Below are 20,958 nucleotides of genomic sequence, written 5' to 3'. Positions count from 1 at the left end.
TGCCGCCGTAAGTCTCTGAAATAAAGAAAAATGTAATAGATATAGAATGATGAGGTTGAGTTAAACAATCCCTGCCACAGCTACCCTCCTCTCCAAATCTCTTTCTTTCAAAGCAGCTCTTACACTCAATGGTAGAGAGGGACCATTGGGAATGACTACTTATATTTGCATGTCATGGCATTGTGGTATAGTGGTTAGAACAGTCTTTCTCAACCTTTTGACCATGGAGGCACACCTGAATTTTTTTTTCCAGGCTTTTAGGCACACCAGAAGTGCTGTCAGGTGGCCACAGCTCCCTGCTACCCATCTGGAAGTGACAACGGAATAGGACACCTGGGATCACCAGTCCATGTGAAACCCATCGATTAGCTTTCACTGTAAAGACAGGCTTTTTTGAAGTGGCAGAAGGTCCCTCTTGCTGCCGCCCAAAGTGCAGAGCTCACCAGGGCAGGCACTAGGCCACAGTGGGCACTAGGCTGCAGAATGACCTCTCCCTACACCCAAGACCCAATGTTTGGCTACAGGTGGGCGCTAGGCCATAGATGGCCCCTCTCTATGTCACCCAAGGCCAAGAGCTCATGGAAGGCCCCTCTGCCACCCCAAGTTAAAACAAAAAACCCCAACCCCAAAGAACTCACTTTGCTCAATTTGAGCTGACACCAGTGACATAGGTCAACAAAGTGATAGGAGCCTGGCTGGCAAATGTTTGAATTGTTGGGGCCCCTCCCTGTCCCACACACCCCAGATCCATCAATGGCCACTTCAGGAGGGGCTGGTTTGACCTTTCCATATTGATAGCCCAGGGCCTGGTCTGGATATTTTGGAATCGTTTGCCTAGTGTGCAGCACCCAAACAGAGTGACCACTAGACTGGAAAACCTTTTAATAATTTTATTCAACTGCAGCAGAACAAAATGACACGGGGGGGGGGGGGTTGTCCGAAAAAGCCTGTGTGCTGAACAAAGGATTACATGAGATTTTATAATATTTCACTGAAGGCAGGGAAAGATTATGCTTTTCAGGTCAGACCAATAACCAGTCTCCACCCCTTACACATCCCACAGGACCACCTATTGCCATTATGCTAAGTCACCGGGAAAAGGTTACAAAAGGCAATTTCCCATTCTTTCTCAATCCTCTGGTAACATAAACAATGGCATGATATGAACAACTGTCTCTGGCCTTGAGAATAGAACATATCAGCCTTGGTAACATTCCAAAATACAATCAAGAACAGGAATAGGTTTTCTTCTTTTACAAACCAATCTGGTACACTAAACTTCTCTTTACAGAACAATAATTAAGAAAAAATATTATTTCACTCTCGTATACATCAATATAAGAATTTATTTATTTTTATTAAAAATTCCCAACATGCCTCAGCACACTTTGAGGGCCCCAGTGGCACACCAGTGTGCCCCAGGACACTGGTTGAGAATCTGTGGGTTAGAGTGAGAGAAACTGATTGACTCAGGATCTACCTGGGAGCTTCACAGCTGACTGGGGATTTGAACCCCGATCTTCCCTGTCCATGTCTGACATGCCATTCCCTACAACTGACTGTTCTTCACCATGTATGTTACTATAATGCAGCATTGCAGCAATATGTAAGTTTTTAAATTGTGACTGGGTGAACCCTGAGAGCAAATTCAAAACAGCAGGGACATTTTAGAGCATTTGCAGAATAGCAGTTGAAGCCATTTTGTGCGTTCTGGTAATGAAATGCACAGAAATTGCCAGCCATAAAATGACTTTCTCTTCCTTGCCTTTTGTTTTGTGAGACAAATGAGAAGTATATCCATTGAAATGAATGTCATCTTGAAGGGAGGAAAGTGGAAACTGAGGAAAATCTGAAAATGATATTCTGCCTAGCATATGAGGAGAAAGGTCCCTTCAATATTGAAAATAATTTCATTTGTCTTTCTGACTGCCTTATCTTGGGCTCTCCGTCTCTCTCCTCGTCTCTTCCCAAGGAGTAAGTTCTGCTGCAACTAGGAAATACTGAAGTGTGATTTCTAACATGGACCACACAATAATGTGCATGGTAAGAGAAGCAGGGGTATTTCTTGTCTTGCTTTAATATGCTCCACTTCTTAAAACTTCTTCTGAATTTCTGCTTGACAAGAAATCTTCACATGGAGGTCTGTCTGGGTGTCTCTTGCTGTTTGACATGAAAGTCAAATAGATTTGAGTTGTGTGTGCAGAGCTGTCCAAAAGAAATGATTTTGACTCTACATTATTCTCAGTGGGAATTATGAGTGGAAACAGAGCTGTGAAGGTGGAAAGGCACCTTGGAACAAAGCTGTCTTGAAATAATCAGCCTTAAGGAAAGGAGAAGAGCAAGGAGAGGAAAATGAGGCCTTCAGTGCGTTTCTAGGCAGAGGAATTCCAGAGAATTTAGTCAATCCACACAGAATTGCACAAATTGTCATATTTATGTACTGTGCTTAAGACTATGGTCTCCAGAGGAAGGCTGGGAAGTTAAAATAACCCAGGAACAAGCCAGGCTGCTGGAAGAGGGGACAGGTGTCACCATTGACATCCAGTGTTGGAATCACTGTCACTGCCCCCAGCTAAGTGGACTCAGCCTCTCTGACAGAGCTGCTGGGGCTTGGCTGTGCTTGTTTCTGACTTCCTGCAGTTCTCAAGGCAGTGGCTCAATCGAGAATATTCCCTGTAAGCTAAATGGCCAGTCCACTCCCAAAGCAGTTGATGTCAGTGAAGAGATGGGCCCCACCCTGACACTTAGAAGCCAAAAAGACACACAAGGAGAGGAGAGAGAAATATCAATATGAAAGAAATTAGAATTAGAGCCTGGGGGCTGTCCTGCCAGTGGTCCTTAGACCAATGCCCAGTCTCGGAGCTAGAAGTACCCTTCCCTTTGGTCCTGCAGTGCTTGGGCACCTGGAAGAGGACAGAGTTCTAGTTGGCTCCCAGAACCAGCTCATTCTCTGGCCAGGCTGGTCTCTTTGGCAGTTTTCTTATGAGAGAGCCATCAAAACATTAATGTAGAGGTAAGTGTCTGGAGCTAAGGGATGCCTTGTATAGGGGCTTGTTCAAGACTCACCCATTCTGAGTTGAGTGGGGCAGGTAAAGAGATGTACATTTACATGACTGATGCCATCCATCTGTTTTTGTGTATTTTATGAACACTTTCTGTAGCAATAGCCATTTAAACTTTGACAAAAACATAAAAATCCTTGTCATGTTAAAGCATGCCTAGTTCCCCTGCCTCCCTTCACTGGCATGACACCTTCTGTGTCTTTCTCTTGGAAATGACAGAGAGGCTAATTCTGTGAAGGTTCAAGGGGGGTGGCGGGTTACAGTGGATGTGCGTTTGGGATGTGAGTGTCCTGCATAGTGCAGAGGGTTGGACTAGATGACCCAGGGAGCCCCATCACACTCTATTATTCTGTGATTCTGTCATTACCAAATGCAAGCTTCCCAGCTTCATACCCTTTTCCAGTGCATCATGGGCTGGTGGTGGAAAGTGCCATCAAGTCCCAGCTAACGTACGGTGACCCTATAGGGTTTTCAAGGTGAGAGACATTTGCAGGTGGTTTGCCATTGCCTGTAGTCCGTGTCACAACCCTGCTATGCTTTGGAGGTTTCCCACCCAAATACCAGCCAGGGCCAACCATGCTTGGCTTCTTAGATCCATGGATGAGATCAGCCATGGCTATCCAGGAACAGGGCAGGAGTGGGCTATTATAGCTTTATTAACTCCGGCATCCTGTGTTATGGAATCTGTGTCGTGGCCCTTCTACTTTTAACCTCAGATTTTTTAAAATTTTGATTTGTAGATTTTTTAAAGGAATTTCTGTCTCACACCTGGAAGTCCCAGGGCAGGTCACAAATACAGAATAAAATCACCTGAAAGACAGTAAAACATTTTAAAACATAACCCTCCTTTACCCTCCTTCCCACTCTCCCTGGAAGGACAGCAGACAGAAGAAACTAGATGTCAAAGGTGAAGAGATGTGTGTTTATCAGGCACTGAAAACCTTATAATGTAGGCACCTGGTGAATCACCTGGGGGGCTATTCTGAAGTCTGGGGGCTAGCACTGAAAAGGCCCTCTTGCATGTCACTGCTCCTTGCACCTCTGAGAGAGGCAGCAGTACAAGAATGCTCTCTCCTTTGGACCTCAGTGCTCAGGCAGGTCTGCATGGGAGAAGGTGCCGATTCAAATAACCACGTCCCAGACCACTTAGAGCAGTGGTTCTCAACCTGGGGGGGGGGGTCGAACGTCCCTTTCACAGGGGTTGCAGCAGGGCGAGCAGCTTGGCCAGGGGGGTGCCACCATTGTTGCCACTCCTCCCCCTGGACTCAATTTTTGTTCTTCCAAATCATTGGTTTTCATTACTCGGTTCATACCCCGCCCTTCTCTCCAAGGGGGTCCCAAAGTGGCCGACATTGCTCCTCTTCCATTTCATCCACACAACAGCCTTGCAGGGTAGATCGAGATCGAGCGTTTGTCTGTCCGGAGCGAAAAGGGCGAGATTGGCATGGTGAGAAACCCCAGGAAAAAAACAAACAATGTATATACGATCATGAACAATGGATCTTCACGCCACTGGTCAGTTTCGGTTTAATTTCTGTGAAAGGACCCTTGCATAACTTTATGGTTGGGGGTCACCACAACAGGAGGAACTGTCTTAAAGGGTCGCGGCATTAGGAAGGTTGAGAACCATTGACTTAGAGTTTTATATATTAACACCAGCTCTTTGAATTGGGCTTGGTAGTGAATAGTGTGTTAGTGCAGATCTTCTAAGACCAACACGATGTGCATCAGCCCAGATTCCCCTGACGTGGCAGGCAGCTTTTTAGGAGTATCGGAAAGCAGGCTGTGTGTATGACAAGCCCGACATGCAAGCGGAACATTGTCAGCGGTGATTCGGACCCTGCCCGTCATACCCTTAAACTTGTTCAAATAATACGTTTGCAGTTCATTCAGCCCCATGTTCACAAACACGAGCCACATTTGACTTTGCCGGTTTCCTGTAGTATCTTTGGAATAAAGTGTTCCTGAAATATAACTACTGCCATTTAAAATGGATGATGTCAGTGTTGCCATGGCGATTCAAAATCGCACTGATCCAGTTTACACAATCTATACACCTTCCCCTACCCTCCCCCAGCAGATTTTCAGTAGCAGCAGTAACTCTCCTTACGCGAGGGGCATCTTGAATTATGATTGCGCTAAGAGTTATTTGCTGGGGAAAATGAAGGCTTTAATGGGCAAATGCAAGAAATAAATAGATCTGCTGACGAAAGGCGATAAACGGGAAGCCAGTTACAAAACTGCTGTAATAAATAGAGCCAAAAGACGCAAATGCATGTTGTTACAGGGTTTTATGTAATAAGAGGATTTGCGTTTTGTGTGGGTTTCCCCCCCCTTTTCTCTTCTGCATGTGGAGCTGTCACCCAAAAGCGTTGTGCTGACTCCTCATGTGTATATATCGACGATCTCTTCTAGCAGGATTATCTTTGTCTAGGGATTAATTATAGTATTTATATAACTATTATATTGCCATTTAAAACCATAATTTTGAGCTCTGAAGGGGGAAAGAGAGGCAAAAGTTACAGTGAATACTGCAGCGAAGCAGCCAGCTTGGTGTGGTGGTTAAGAGCAGTGGCTTCTAACCAGTTGAGCTGGGTTTGATTCTCCGCTCCTCCACATGCAGCCAGCTGGGTGACCTTCGGCTAGGCGCAGTCCTGTTAGAGATGTCATCACAGAGCAGTTTCTCTCAGCCTCACCTGCCTCACAAGGTGTCTGCTGTAGGGGGATAAAGGGAAGGTGATTGTAAGCCGCTTTGAGGCTCCTTTGGGTAGAGAGAAGTGGGGTATAAAAATATCCAAATCCCACCCAAATCCATAGAAAGTGAGACTGCACACTGGTGAGTGCCTTCTTCACTGCACTTGCATTGAACCTATGAAACTCCTTTACACCTCATTGGACCATTTGTTCAGTCTTGCTCAGTATTCTTTGATCTGATTGGCTGCAACTCAGGCAGAGAAAATCTCTGATACCTAAGCTCTTTTAGCTGGAGGCACCAGAGACTGTACCTAGGATTTCCTGCATTCAAATCACATGCAGTACCAATGAGCCATGAGCCATGAGCCCTCCTATTCCTGAATACTGAAGAGTAAATGTTGGTTTTTCCAATCTAGTTGGTGTTAATTTCCTCCTAACTTTGTACATTTATGGGATGGGGGCATAAGAGGGGAGGGGGAATACAACAGGAAAGAGTAGAAACATTTTTTTAAAAAACAGATGGAAGAAAAATGAAAGAATCGAAAAGCCAGAAGCAGAGGGACTTGGATTTAAAATATAGCACTGGTTTAGAAATGTGGCAGACAAACACTCGTGCAGATGGTATATCAGGATGGGATTCCTTTATTAATAACATTCTTAATGTACAATTGAGCTCTCCACCCCAACCCTCTTTCCTCCCAGTAATGTATAAAAACTTGACTCTTATATCTGACATTGTTTGCCCCCTACTCGTTTCCTCTACTGTATCAGCTATAGGTTGCTTTCGTTTGCATTGTTTCCTAATTCTGTAATTCTAGTCCTGTTGCATTATTTGTTGGATGTCTCATGGTGTTTGACTGCATTTGTTAAAAATATTTTTTAAGCCTGGTGGTATGGTCTCTTGTGTTATTTTATTGTGTGTACAATTCGTAGTTCATGTAAGCCCCTATATTGTATATAATGACAATTTACAGAAAATGGCCATTTGTAAGCTGAAGGGCTTCCTTGTCATGCAGTATGGAGTTGGTTTTAAAGGCTTTCAATTCCCTTTTAGTTGTACAGGCACCTGACTAGTTGTATTTTGTTTCTTCCTCGAGTACTTCCCTAATCCTTGTGTAAATAAATGTCCCTTCAGCCCATAATTTCCTTGAGAATTTCCTATAAATGTGTGTGCTCCTTAACCCTCTGCAGAGATTACTGGTAGCCAAACCATAGTCCTTGTCCCTCACCATGCAACTTTTCAAGTTTCCCCTCCCCCATATTGTTCTGACACTTGAAAAAGTGCGGGGGGGGCACGACGGCAAGATTACCTGGTCCAACTTCACCATGAGGATTGGGGATTGGTCCCTTGCAACATTTTTAAATGGCCGAATTCATCTCTAAAATGGCATTGGCAGCTACAAGTCCAATCAGTAGCTGTCTAATTTAACCCTTCCCTGGTTAGTATTTAGGTGGGAAGACCCCCGAGGAATTCACAATGCAGAGGATGACAATGGTAAACCCCTTCTTTTCATCTCTTGTCTTGAAATCCCTACGAGGTCCCTGTATATCAGCTGTGTCTTGATGGCCCTGCACGCACATACGTCTTTCTTTCCAGGGTAACAGAATTTGACGGGAAGAGCAAGGGGGGGATGACTCATCTCTCAGCGGAAGAGCTATCCAGCTCTTTTAGATGTGCAGTTAGCCTAGCCCAGAAAAAGGATAAGGGAAAGTCACACCTTAGCTGCAGAGGCTTGGAAGACAAATTGTCTAAGTATCACTTTTCCTTGGACAGGAGATTAATCTTTAGGAGGGGGGGAAGAATGAAAGGGGCTTGAATCATAAAATCATAGAATCATCGAATAATAGAGTTGGAAGGGACCTCATGGGTCTTCTAGTCCAACCCCCGGACACTCACATCCCAATCACTCATTTACTGTAACCTGCCACCCCCTTAAGCCTTCACAGAATCAGCCTCTCAGTCAGATAGCTATCTAGCCTCTGTTTAAAAATCTCCAAAGATGGAGATCCTACCACCTCCGGAGGAAGCCTGCTCCACTGAGGAACAGCTCCAACTGTTAGGAACTTCTTCCTGATGTTTAGACGGAATTTCTTTTGAATTAATTTCATCCCATTTGTTCTGGTCCATCCGTCCAGGGCAAGAGAGAACAACTCTGCTCCATCCACTATATCAGGGGTAGTCAACCTGTGGTCCTCCAGATGTTCATGGACTACAATTCCCACGAGCCCCTGCCAGCAAGTACTGGCAGGGGCTCTGGGAATTGTAGTCCGTGAACATCTGGAGGACCACAGGTTGACTGCCCCTGCTCTATATGGCAGCCTTTTAAATATTTGAAGATGGTTATCAAATCCCCTCTCAGTTGTCTCCTCTCCAGGCTAAACAGACCAACCTCCCCCAAACTTTCTTCATAAGTCTTTGTCTCCAAACCCCTCATGCTCCAGTTTGTCTACATTCCTCTTCAACTGGGGTGCCCAAAACCCTGACCACAACCATGGGGGGGGCATTTGTTGGATCCTGCAACCCATTTTCAATAGATCTGTTTCTGCAGCTTATGAATGCTGAAGCCCAAGCTCAAGTGGCATCTTTAGATGGTTGGTTTTGCATAAGCAGAGGAAGCACAAGCATTGTCGAAAGAGTTTGAGTGGAATAAGAGTGCTGCTTACAATCACTGTTCTACTTTGTCCTCCTCTTCCTCATCTGAAAAGCCACTTACGTACTCTTAGAAAACAAGCAGCTGTCTGGTTTCAGTCAAATTGTGTGGTCAGAAGCCTGGCAAAGTCATGTGCCGTAGCGGTGGTAGGGGCAGCTTTTCTAACAGGAATACAGCTTTCCATGTGTTCGTATAGCCTGCCACAAGCATTTTTCTTTTATGCGAAACCCTCAAAGAAACCATCGCAGTACAATTTGAAATCCACATGGGGTCTAATGGAGAGTGGCAGAATTTTAATACAGAGAAGACAACTGAGGTAAGGGTGGAGGGAGTACTGAAGCTGACCCTGATTTTTTTAAATTTTATTTTCAAGACTCGGGTGCCTGCCTGTCATTGCAGAGGGAAAATGCATGCCTTTTGGTTTAAATTGCTTATTTTCTGAACTCCCTAAACCCTTCTCCCATACATTTCAGCCTGATTAAAACATGCCCGTGGCTGCAAGCAAAGTGGTTTTGTTAGCGTTCCAGGTAGATTTAGGTATTTTGAAAACTCTTTCATCACATATGCCGGCCGATACATGCATAGCAATAGTGGGATAGGAATGTCCCTGCAGCATGCCACTAGTGTGCTTATGTTCCATGTTTTTGCACTCCTGCTTGTGATATGAGCATTCAGTGGAGACTGCTGTGGGAATTTCTTTGGATCCAGCTTCAAGTTTAAATTGGACCTTTTATTTTTTTTAAATTATTTTTAGAATTATATGCTGCCCCTCCTCTGGACACAGGGCTGGGGGCAGCTCACAACATCAATAAAACAATCCCATAAGTATAGATAAAACATGCCCACAAAAATAATTATTTAAAATTACGGCATATAAAATGGCAACCCCTTCTAAAGAAAACATTACTCAGTCTGTGGGATCCGCCAACTACTCCCCAATTTTGCACCTTTTGTTACCGGGAAATGTGGTTGAGTGGATGGCCATGAATCAAGTTATAAGCATTCCTAGAGAAAACATTTCATTCTGGTTTCCATCTGTGCCATAGGGTGGAAACAGCACTTGGTCAACTTCATGGATTATCTTCCAAAGCAACAGGACTGATTTCACAGCAATGTTTACCATTGTTGACCATGAGCTTTTAGCTTGTTGACCCATAGACATGGGGATATTGGGGTACAGTGGCTGATCTCTTTCCTCCAAGGTCAGGGACAAAGGATGGCCATCAGGAAAGGACACCAATAAGCATTTCATTCACCAAAAGTATTTCACACACTTTTAAATAAAATAATATAGCCCTTTGGTACCCAACAATCAGCACCCCAGACTGCTGTGGAACTTGCCACTGTTTATCTTGACTTGGAGGTGACTGAAATTGACTGGGTTCCTTTACATTGAAATGTGAAATTGATAAGTGAAATTCCCTGTCCAAGGACCAGGGAAGAAAAACGTGGCCTTTGTAAGGAAGCCACAGTCAGGGGAATATAGATCAAGCAATACCAGTGGGTGGGACAGTTGGTGAAGCACTGATGGGAGGCAGTCCTCATGTCTTTGGTTGCTTTTCTCATGTGTTGTTTTTGAATAAGTCTAGATGAGTACTTCTACTGCTCTAGATCTGGATTGCTTATCTAAGAGGTGAATGGGTGGTCTTTTAAATTTGAATTTTCTTTGCAAAAATGAGTAGGATCTTTTATAGTTATATGTGATGTGATGGAACAGGTTTGCTTTGCCTACTCTTAGGAGGTGCCAACTCCTGGACTGGCTGTGAACTTGTCTCTCTGGGTAACTCCTTGCCACCACTAGCTGTTAGAAGGGATTTCTAACTTCCCTTCACTTGTACCGAGGCCCAGTCTCCAAACCACCCAGTGCCAGGCTGCAACAGTGTCAACTGCAGGGCACACCCCTATATGAGTAGCTGCTTGCCAAGCTCCCTCCTCTCACGCTGCGGTTTCCCCTTGTTCAGGAATAGTGTTTCTAAGACAGAGCAGCACTACATGGATCAGAGAACCACTGCCAGCTTTCACATTTATAGAAGATGTATTAAAATAAAAATGTTTATAAGCATACCTTTAGACCAACACAGACTTAAGCAAAATAATCCAAAAGAACCTGGATAAATCTCAATCCTTCTGTCCTGCAACATAACCTATCTGATGTTAAATATAGAGTAGGTGCATTACTTAAGAGGTTGCAAGTTCCTATCACATACCAGCATCTCACCTGGCAGCCACATGGTCCAAGATGGCGCCTACCTCCTCTCAAATCAGAGCAGCCTCCTGCTTCGATGGTCAGCAGGCAAAAGAGACCTTTACTTTCTGTGGTCAGCAGGAGATATTACCTTTGTGTCCCCACCAAATTGGATGTCCTAGCTCGTTCTGGGGAAAAAAAAGCTCTTCTCCCCACCTCTAATACCAGCTTCTACAAAGGGGTGAGGCTGAGAGAATCCCTTTCTTTCTTGGTAAGATCATTTGAAGGAGGGTGAGCCAGTGGGTCATGGCTCCCCTCCCCTCTCCCAAAGCTTAGAGGAGGAAAAAATAAGTGCTTCCAAGTAATTATTTTGAAATCTGCCCAGCAAAAGGGAGGCATTTTACCACAGTTGCATTTTAAAATTGAGCAGAATAATGAAGTGGAATTAAGTTTTGGGAAACCATATTTTATTACATTCTGCACAATTATATTTGTAAATTAGTCTGTCATCTTTGCACTGTGTATCAGTTCTAAAATTCAGTATTGGGCTGTCAGCATATTGTCATTAAAATCTTCCAAGCAGTGTTCATTTTTGAAGCAATATAGGTTGGATTTACAGTTAAAAAATTATTCTGCAAACTGTTTGCAAGACGCCTGCAGTGGTTGAGTGAAATCAGCCAGTAGATTGAGTGAAATCAGCTTTGTAAGTGATGCGGGGTGTGGCATTCTAACACAAAATTTTGTGGATTCTCACACTTTGTATTTTGCATTGAGAGTTTTCTGAGCCAAATGTATGTGGTTTCTATGGAAACCACATGAAAAGGTGTCAAAGAGACTGGATTATATCACAGATAGGAACATATCACTCTTCATGGATATACTGCTGACAGTTTTTCTCTTACTTACTGAGGCACAAAAGCTGATGTGGCCTAGTTGTTAAGAGGACTGGCTTTAGACTGGGAAGAAATAAGACCAAGCCATGAATCAGGACATCAGTCACCTTAGTCTGGTCATTGCTCTACCTCAGAGTGTTATTGTGGGAATAAAATGGGGATAATCGTTCTGTTCTGATCTCATAGAAACATAGAGTTGGAAGGAGCCACACAGGCCATCTAATCCAACCCCCTGCTCAACGCAGGATCAGCCCTAAGCATCCTAAAGCATCCAAGAAAAGTGTGTATCCAACTTTTGTTTGAAGTCTGCCAGTGAGGGGGAGCTCACCACCTCCTTAGGCAGCCTATTCCACCGCTGAACTACTCTGACTGTGAAAGATTTGTTCCTGATATCTTGTGCTTGTAGTTTAAACCCATTACTGCACGTCCTTTCCTCTGCAGCCAACGTAAACACCATCCTGCCCTCCTCCTCCTTTCAAATAATTAAAGAGGACTATCATGTCCCCTCTCAACCTCTTTTTCTCCAGGCTGAACATTCCCAAGTCCCTCAACCTATCTTCATAGGGCTTGGTCCCCAGATCATCTTCGTCGCTCTCCTCTGTACCCTTTCAATTTTATCCACGTCCTTCTTGAAATGAGGCCTCCAGAACTGTTTGGAGTGCAGATAAATTTGAGACATAATTAATAATGAACTTAATATCTTTGGTATTTCAGTAGAAGGCTTGCAAAAATGCATGTACTTAATTTGGCCAGTGGACCTTGGTCGGATAAGAAAGTTAAGGAAAATGAATCTTGGGTGCATGCATTAGCTTCCTCTTCCATTGTTTTCATTCACTTTTTGATTTTTTTAAATCAGTACTGTTATATATTTTATTCCATGCAGTTATCTGGACAAAACTGTATATTTGTTTATAATTTAATTTATACCCCACCTCTCTTGACAAAGTCGTCTCAAGCCGGCTTACAGAATAAAATATAAAACATTATAACCCATAAAACAGCTGCAGTTTCAAATTCAAATACCCACAGCAGTTAACAATATTACCTCTTATGGGAGAATCCCATTCTTTCTTGGCAAGATCATTTGAAGGAAGGAGAGCCAGTGGGCCATGATTCCTGTCTCTTCTCTAAAAGCTGTGTGTGAAAGCAGCAAGCTTTTGTCTACCTAAGTCTCTTTCCTCATTGTAACTTTTCTTATTCTATCCTGTCTGATACTGATTATTACTTTCCTACCACCATTCTCCTTGATGTTTCTCAGAATCTTCTGTTCAAAGTGTCAGGGGGTATGAAAGACCTCTGTCTGAGGCCATAACAGTTTCTGCCAGTCAGAGCAGACAGTTTGGTGTAGTGGTTAGGAGTGTGGACTTCTGATCTGGTGAGCCAGGTTCGATTCTGCGCTCCCCCACATGCTGCCAGCTGGTTACCTTGGGCTCACCATGGCACTGATAAAGCTGTTCTGAACGAGCAGTGATATCAGGGCTCTCTCAGCCACACCCACCTCACAGGGTGTCTCTTGTGGAGAGCGGTAAGGGAAGGCGACTGTAAGCCGCTTTGAGCCTCCTTCGGGTAGGGAAAAGCAGCATATAAGAACCAACTCTTCTTTTTCAGTAAAATCAGGGCTCCCAGCCTCACCCACCTCACAGGGGGTCTGTTGTGGGGAGAGGAAAGGGAAGGCGACTGTAAGCCGCTTTGAGACTCCTTCGGGTAGAGAAAAGTGGCATATAAGTCCCAAGTCTTCTTCTACTACTGACCTTGAAGGTCTGATTTGCTGTAAGATAGCTTCACATGTACCTGCATGGGTGACCCTGTTGTGATCATCACTTTAATTGTGTGAGATTGGGCTGCGAGGCGACTGCTGAAGGCCATTATGTGAACTCTGGTGACTCAGCAAGGGTTTGAACACAGGTGTCCACTATTCAAGGTTGGCCCTTAGTCTTCCACGCCATAGAGCCTAAACCTGTCTTTCCTTCCAGTTTTCAGATAAAACCGACAGAGAGTACTACACATTGGACGACATGTTTGTTTCGAACGCCGCCAAGGGTGAGCGGAGCGGCGAAGAGGAGGAGAGGCAGAGGAAACAAGCCATCCAGGAGCACCGTCAGCTTGCTGCGCGCATGGAGAAATGTCCCCATTGCTTCGATAGTCCTGAACTTCCCAAACATTTGATCATTGCAATTGGAAACAAGGTAAAAGAATAGCCGAGCTTGTTCTGACATGCAAATGGGGAGAAATGAAAGAGGGCTGTTTTTCAGTGCCAGGGTTTTATGAGATTAAAAGTGAAATTGTTTCTTATGGCATGAGTTATTGACTTTGAATGTTCCCAGCCCTTCCAATTAAGAGAAAGGAACCATGTCCTCAAGGGTGAGGCGCAGATGATATGACATCGTCTAGAATGATCAAGTTAACATTCCACAGCCCTTCAGAGGCTCTGGATTTGGAGATGACCTTGCTGCAATGATATACAATAGCGGAATGTTTAGAGTAAATAATCGGGAGGCCAAAGCAGAGTTCAACAGTAAGAGAAAAAAAAGGGTGACAGAGGAGAGGGGTAGAAATTAGAAGTTGTAAAATAAAATGTGATTCACAAAGACAGAACAAAGTCATTTAGATACAGGGCAGCCATACAAACAGTCCCATCTCTTCCTTCCGAGATTATTTGAAGATACTACTGGCAAAGCCTGTTGCACCCAGGAATACAACAGGCACTAGCACATACATATGCACTGTGACCTTCCTGGGTTCTGGCCCTTCCCCACTCCCCGCTTGAGTTTGAGATTAGGGTTGTGCGATTCGGCTTCCGAAGCGGCCATTCCCGCTGGTAGCAGCCAGCGCCGTGCCATGGGGGGGATGTGCGGGCACACACACGGAGACGCAGAGACTGGTGTGCCGGCACCGGCACCTCCCCCCCCCGGCGCAGTGCTGGCTGATACCGGTGGGAACGGCCGCTTCGGATGCCGAATCGCACAACCGTATTTGAGATCCAGTGTGGTCAAGTGGTTAAAGAGTAGCAGACTCTAATCTCAAAACCTGGGTTTGATTCCTGACTCCTCCTCCATATGCAGACAGCTGGGTTGCCAACTTCCAGGTGCGAGCCTGGAAACCTTCAGGAAGATGAAAGAGAGAGAAAGACAGGGAAAGAGAGAAAAGAGGGAGGGAGGAAAGGAAAGGAAGGCATCAGTTCTCCTGGAGAAAACAGCTATTTTGGAGGGGAACTGTCCCTCCTACTTCTAACCCATACAACAGTATCTACACAAGTCATCACTGTCCCTATCTTCCCATCCAATCCCACATTTCCCAAAGGCCCAGCCAGGCAGGCTGTGGAGGAATGGGCTGCCACATCTGGCCAAGTAGTGGGTGAGCAGTCAATTTGGATTTTATAAGGTTTACGTATAAGAAGATTTTCCCAATATTGATCAGATATTTAGGGTGACTTCAAGGTTTTCATTCAAGAAAAAAGCTGCCTCGAGATATACTGGTTCACTTCACTTATAAGAGAACACAAGACCCCATATTAAAGTAGTAAAGAAAATCTCCATCTAAAGTAGCAGAAAAAGAAATGCAGGTCAGGATCTACCAACAAGTGTTAAGGAAAAGGAAAGATTTTGCCTTTTTGAGACAGATTTTGCAAGAGAAGTAAATATAATACCACTGGAAAATGCCATTCACAATAGAGGTACCTTTTTCAAAAGGAAAGAACGTAATCAAAACAGAAAAAACAAGCCAAACAATTGGCTGAAGAACTGCAAGCAGAGCAGTCACATAAATTAATCTTCAAGCAGCACACAGCAAAATTCACTTCAGAAGATGATGTTGGGGAGAGATCCCCCCCTCCATTCTATATACCTGGTAGTGTGTAGTGGTTTTTGTGTATATGGATTGTTGCATGATCCATCTTTTTCCTTTGTATCCCTTTTGCATCATTGTCTTGTTTTTGAAAAAAATAAGGTTCATAAAGAATGAACAAAATCAATTCAGATATAAAGCAGCCATTTGCACAGTCCCATTTCTGCCCTGTAAGACACATTTTGGTTTAATTGAAGAGGACATCTATAAATTTACATCAGATTATATCCCACTCCAAAATAATCAAGAGAGTTTTTTTTTTTTTTTTGCCAGGAGTAGCACTTAAACTGAGAGGAAAATACAGTTGTTGGGTGTTTTCTGAATATTTTAGGCCTACTTTGCAATTAAAAACAGCAGCATCCTCTCATGGCAGCCAGTAACTAAGCCAAGATTCACAGAAAGATCAACACAACAAGTAAAAGATTTAAAACAAGTAACAAGTAAAAGATTTAAAACACGGATAAAAAAAATAATAGTCTGCTTTTGCCTTGTAAGTTTTTAACAGGGCCACAGCCTGTAATGGAAGAACGTAATTACTATATCTCTGTGGCTTCCCACCCTCTTTTTTTTCTTCCTCTTCCTCCCCAAACTTTTCCCTGGTGCTTCTTGTCACCTCTGCTGTGTTAGTCAACAGGTTGTATGTTCAAATTTCAGAATGTTTCAGAACCATAATAAAATAGAAATTATTTAAAAGTCAGCCAAATGCCTGTTTGAAATAGGGAGATTCCCCCCACCCCTTTTCCTAAAAGCCTGAAGCAAACTGGCCACATACTTGTCCTAGGCAAGAGGATTGCACAGAGAGATCTTCACAAACAGGAAAAAGCTCTGCTCTTCAATGCCATAGACTTTGTGGTGATATCTGGAAAGGAGCGTTATCTACAGCTCTCGAAACATAGGAATGAGCATATGACAGGACACTCTTCTTAAATTGCATAGATGTCAATAGCACTCTGTTTATGCCTTGGGTGAAGGTAAACTACTCTGTGCCTAATGAGAGATAGAAGCTCCTGATTGACCCCTTTTCCATCAAAGCAAGCAAATAGAGAAGCAGCTTCCTGGCACAGGTGCCTATATAAGGAGGACAAGATGTTATTAGCAGAGCAAAAGGAATTAAAGGTGCAAGTTATAGTTCCATGTTTATCATGTTTACACTGTGGAGATCGTTTTAACAGACTGAATGATCCATCTAACCCAGAATAAGGTAAGGTAAAGGTATCCCCTGTGCAAGCACCGGGTCATGTCTGACCCTTGGGGTGACGTCCTCTAGTGTTTTTATGGCAGACTCAATACGGCGTGGTTTGCCAGTGCCTTCCCCAGTCATTACCGTTTACCCCCCAGCAAGCTGGGGACTCATTTTACCGACCTCGGAAGGATGGAAGGCTGAGTCAACCTTGAGCCGGCTGCTGGGATTGAACTCCCAGCCTCATGGGCAGACAGCTTCAGACAGCATGTCGCTGCCGTACCACTCTGCGCCACAAGAGGCTCTTAACCCAGAATAGGGAGGCTCAATTTAGCTATAATGACTCGAAGCCATTGATAAACCTGACTTTATTAAATCTGTCTAATCTTTTAGAGTCATCTAAGCTAGTAGCCACCACTACATCTTGCTGGCAGTTCCCTAAGATAGTTATGTATGGTCTACTGTGTCGTGGTCATGAATCTTCTGTCTGTTATCCTTATTGGCTCTCCCTTTCTCTGTTTCTGTACATATTGTGTATTACTTCTCTGTCTCCCCCCTCCCAAAGTTAAATCCTTACACTCTTTTGCCTATCCTCATAGGGGAGGTTCCCCGACTTCTTGATCATTTTAGTTGCCCTTTTCTGCAATGGCATCTTTTCCTTGTGAAAAATCTTGCTCAGGCAGCTTGCTTAGTCCTGCCATTTCCACAGAGCAGCTTTTAAAAAAAATGCCGTGGGGATTTTAAAATTGTGTTAGACGGAAGGGGTTGGGACCTGCTGGCTTTCCTCATTTGTAGCGTTCATACTGAATGACAGAAGGAATCTGTACATTGCTGCATGTACTCATATTGTTCTGAGGGCTATATTTGGATTTTGGAGGGGGGGGACTTAAAATGTTGGTAACACCCAGCCAGGGATGTAATTTATGTAAAGGTCAATAAAAATATAGAGCAACTTGACTGGAGGTCCTAAAAAGGCTGACCTCAAGAGACCCCTGAATGTGAGTATACCTACACTACAACCCTAAGAACACTTTCCTGAAAGGGAACCCATTAAATAGACCTGCTTATGATGGCAGAGAGCCTCTTGTGGCGCAGAGTGGTAAGGCAGCCGCCTGGAAGCTTTGCCCATGAGGTTGGGAGTTCAATCCCAGCAGCCGGCTCAAGGTTGACTCAGCCTTCCATCCTTCCGAGGTCGGTAAAATGAGTACCCAGCTTGCTGGGGGGTAAACGGTAATGACTGGGGAAGGCACTGGCAAACCACCCCGTATTGAGTCTGCCATGAAAACGCTGGAGGGCGTCACCCCAAGGGTCAGACATGACTCGGTGCTTGCACAGGGGATACCTTTACCTTTACCTTATGATGGCAGTGTTAGTCCACAGTATCCCAAGAGAGAGAGATTTCCAGTTCTCATGTTGTGGGGGCACACTAGTAAAAAACTGAAATTTTCTGGAAAAAGAAGAGTTGGGTCTTATATGCCGCTTTTCTCTACCCGAAGGAGTCTCAAAGCGGCTTACATTCGCCTTCCCTTTCCTCTCCCCACATCAGACACCCTGTGAGGTGGGTGAGGCTGAGAGAGCCCTGATATCACTGCTCGGTCAGAACAGTTTTATCAGTGCTGTGACTAGCCCAAGGTCACCCAGCTGGCTGCATGTGGGGGAGCGCGGAATCAAACCCGGCCCGCCAGACTAGAAGTTGGCGCACCTAACCACTACCCCATGCTGGCGCTCACGACATCAAGCTGGCACCAAGCTGGAAGGGGAGTACCAGATCCTTTTGTTCCTTTTGTGTGCATACAATTAGAGAAAACTATTTCGTATGCCTGTAATTTTTAAGCGTTACGATTACCGCTAGACAGACAAGCACAACTGCTCCTGGAAGGATTTCACTGAGCTATTTTGCAGCAGTAAAGCACAGGTTGAATCATCTTTGCGTGAAATTGCAGGTGTGATTAAATGTGACACTTTTAGCATTGTCTGCATTACCTGGTATCTTTCTGATAATGGTTGGCGCAAAATCCCTGGATGGTCGAATAAAAAGTCTTTCAGCAGTCTGTTTTATGATACAATTGCCATCGTAAAGGTTTTTGGCGTAGCAGAATATACCAGGGCGAAACGACGCCCATGAAGTTAAGGCTGACGCGCTGAAGCACAATCAAAACAAATTGCCTTAAGTTTCACGCGTGAAATGCAGCTTTCGATGTATTACTTGGAAAGATATGGGATAAATGTATTGTTATTTTGTATTTTGCTATAAAAGTGTAGTCTTGGAAGACTTCAGCATCATACTAAATGTGCTGATAGGGAAGCAGGGCAGGGGGAGCCACGCTGACCTTCTTAAGAGGATATTGTTAAGCTTTTGTAGGAGTGAACCAGCAAAAAACAGTCAGAAAAAAAACATTTTTGTACTGTAACCATGGTTTGGTAAATCCCTTTTGTAGTTCCAAATCAAAGTGCAAAAAGCTTCACCTTAAGACAGTGGCTCATAGTATAAATATGACTCTGAAAATAATAGTTTTTAGTAGAGTCCCGGCTTCCTTTTAAAAGAACAAAAAATGATTAAAGCTTAACAAAACTGAAGCAGCCAGTCCAAATTAAAGGCGGCTCACTGAGAAAGGGGTTAGTCTGTTGTACTGTTGATTGTTGTCATTGTCAAAAGGTATAAAATCAGCTTGAAAAAATTATCCTGAGCTGCCATGTTTCATGATCAGTAGGGTATCGGAGGTCCATGATATATTTATCCCAATTCCTGTTATAGTCAAGGAAATGCAGAGGTGGGTTCTTTCCCCTCATTTGATCAATAGACAGAAGGGTCTAACTGCATTAGTCTCATCTGTTAGATGCAGTGGTGGAAGAACAACATTAAACTCCAGTAGCACCTTAAAGATCAGCAAGAATTTCCAGGGTATAAGGTTCTGTGAGTCAAAGCTCAATTTGTCAGATAAATGAAAGTCTTGTGTCTTTGAATCCCCATCTGGCCCACATTTGTACTGAATGGAACTGGGGCCCAGTATTAATGCCAAGAGATTTCCCTGCCAGCAGCTTGCCTTTGGAAAACCTGCCTTGTCAAATGCTTTCTGCCCAGTCAAATTCACTTCCAGTGTTGCCATGCACTTAATAAGGAAGTGCTATCAAGAGAATATGGTAGAATTATAATCCCCAGGACCAGGGGAGGGTTTACCTGTTATTAGGAAAGACCTGCATTTAAAGACAGGGTTCTGCTCCCATGAGTATAGCTTGGCCCTATCTTTTTGGGAAGAGGAGGAAAGAAACAGAACTGTCTTTATTTAAAATGGCAGTAACTTTAGACACATGCTAGAACAAACATTCATGCATTCCCTTCTGTTTCCTGTATAGGTCTACTTATCACTGCCAAACTACCGGTCTCTTACGGAAGGTCACTGCCTGATCGCCCCAATGCAGCATTACACTGCAGCCACACTCCTGGATGAAGACATCTGGGAGGAAATCCAGGTAGGCACAAGTTCATATTTGATGCAGGGTAGATTTCTCCTGCCGTATTTTGTAATGACATACACACACTGTGGGCACAATTCAGGCAGGGGTGGCCAAACTGTGGCTCTCCAGATGTCCGTGGACTACAATTCCCATGAGCCCCTGCCAGTTGGTAGAGGATCATGGGAATTGTAGTCCATGGATATATGGAGAGCCATAGTTTTGGTCACTAGAGACTTTCCTCAGACAGAAGGATTTCTTCCTCTGGATTATGACTTTCTCACTTCCCCAAGGAATAATATTGGGTAAGTGGGGGGCATTTTTTCTGCATTGGAAGGTGAAAAAAAATCATGTTCCATGAGTGGAAATCTATCCGCAGAAATTCTCTGATGCTCTTAAGCCAAAGTCTCTATTGCTTTCAAAAGGAGGCAATCACAGCCACAGCTCTTGGGAAAGACCACCATATTCAACCTCCCTGCATCCTTGATACATCAGCTATATTTCCAGTAATTTTGTTGTAGGGCTCTGAGCCAACAATATTCAGTGTTCCTTCAAGTGTGCAGAATACAAAGGTATGAGATGATACAGTTTAAAAAAAAAAGATAAAATTAAGACCCTCGTAGAAAGTTAGGATCCGAAGCACGGCTTCCTACATCCAAGATTTGCTTCAGTCTATAAGTCGGGCAACGATGGCAATAATAAATCAAAGAAAAGTCGTCTCTCTTCAATTTCAGTTGTTTTTTTAATCCTTCATATAAATCCCAACGCGTTTCACTTGTTGGCTTTATCAAGGGACAAATTTGAGTGTTTCAAACACACTTCTAATGACGTCTGGAACGCCATTAGCTAAGAGCTGTGATTAATGCGACCTTACATACTGTCCAAGAGACAGGTTTGAAACACTCATATTTGTCCCTTGATAAAGCCAACAGGTGAAACGCGTTGGGACTTCTATGAAGGATCAAAAACAAAACAACTGAAATTGAAGAGAGACGAC

At 43.9% G+C, this 20,958-nt stretch overlaps 1 protein-coding gene across 3 annotated transcripts in view; it reads left to right on the top strand.

Moving 5' to 3' along the window:
- CWF19L2 (CWF19 like cell cycle control factor 2) overlaps positions 1-20,958 on the top strand; it is a 101,343-nt gene that overhangs the window by 65,411 nt on the left and 14,974 nt on the right. For all 3 annotated transcript variants that reach the window (XM_077341571.1, XM_077341573.1, XM_077341572.1), the window contains 2 exons: positions 13,459-13,671; positions 19,863-19,979. In XM_077341571.1, coding sequence (XP_077197686.1) covers positions 13,459-13,671; positions 19,863-19,979 — 330 coding nt within the window. The remainder of the gene's footprint in view (positions 1-13,458; positions 13,672-19,862; positions 19,980-20,958) is intronic.

The sequence above is a fragment of the Paroedura picta genome, chromosome 6 (assembly GCF_049243985.1).
Source record: "Paroedura picta isolate Pp20150507F chromosome 6, Ppicta_v3.0, whole genome shotgun sequence".
Classification (NCBI taxonomy): Eukaryota; Metazoa; Chordata; class Lepidosauria; order Squamata; family Gekkonidae; genus Paroedura; species Paroedura picta.
This window is presented reverse-complemented; position numbering and strand designations above follow the sequence as displayed.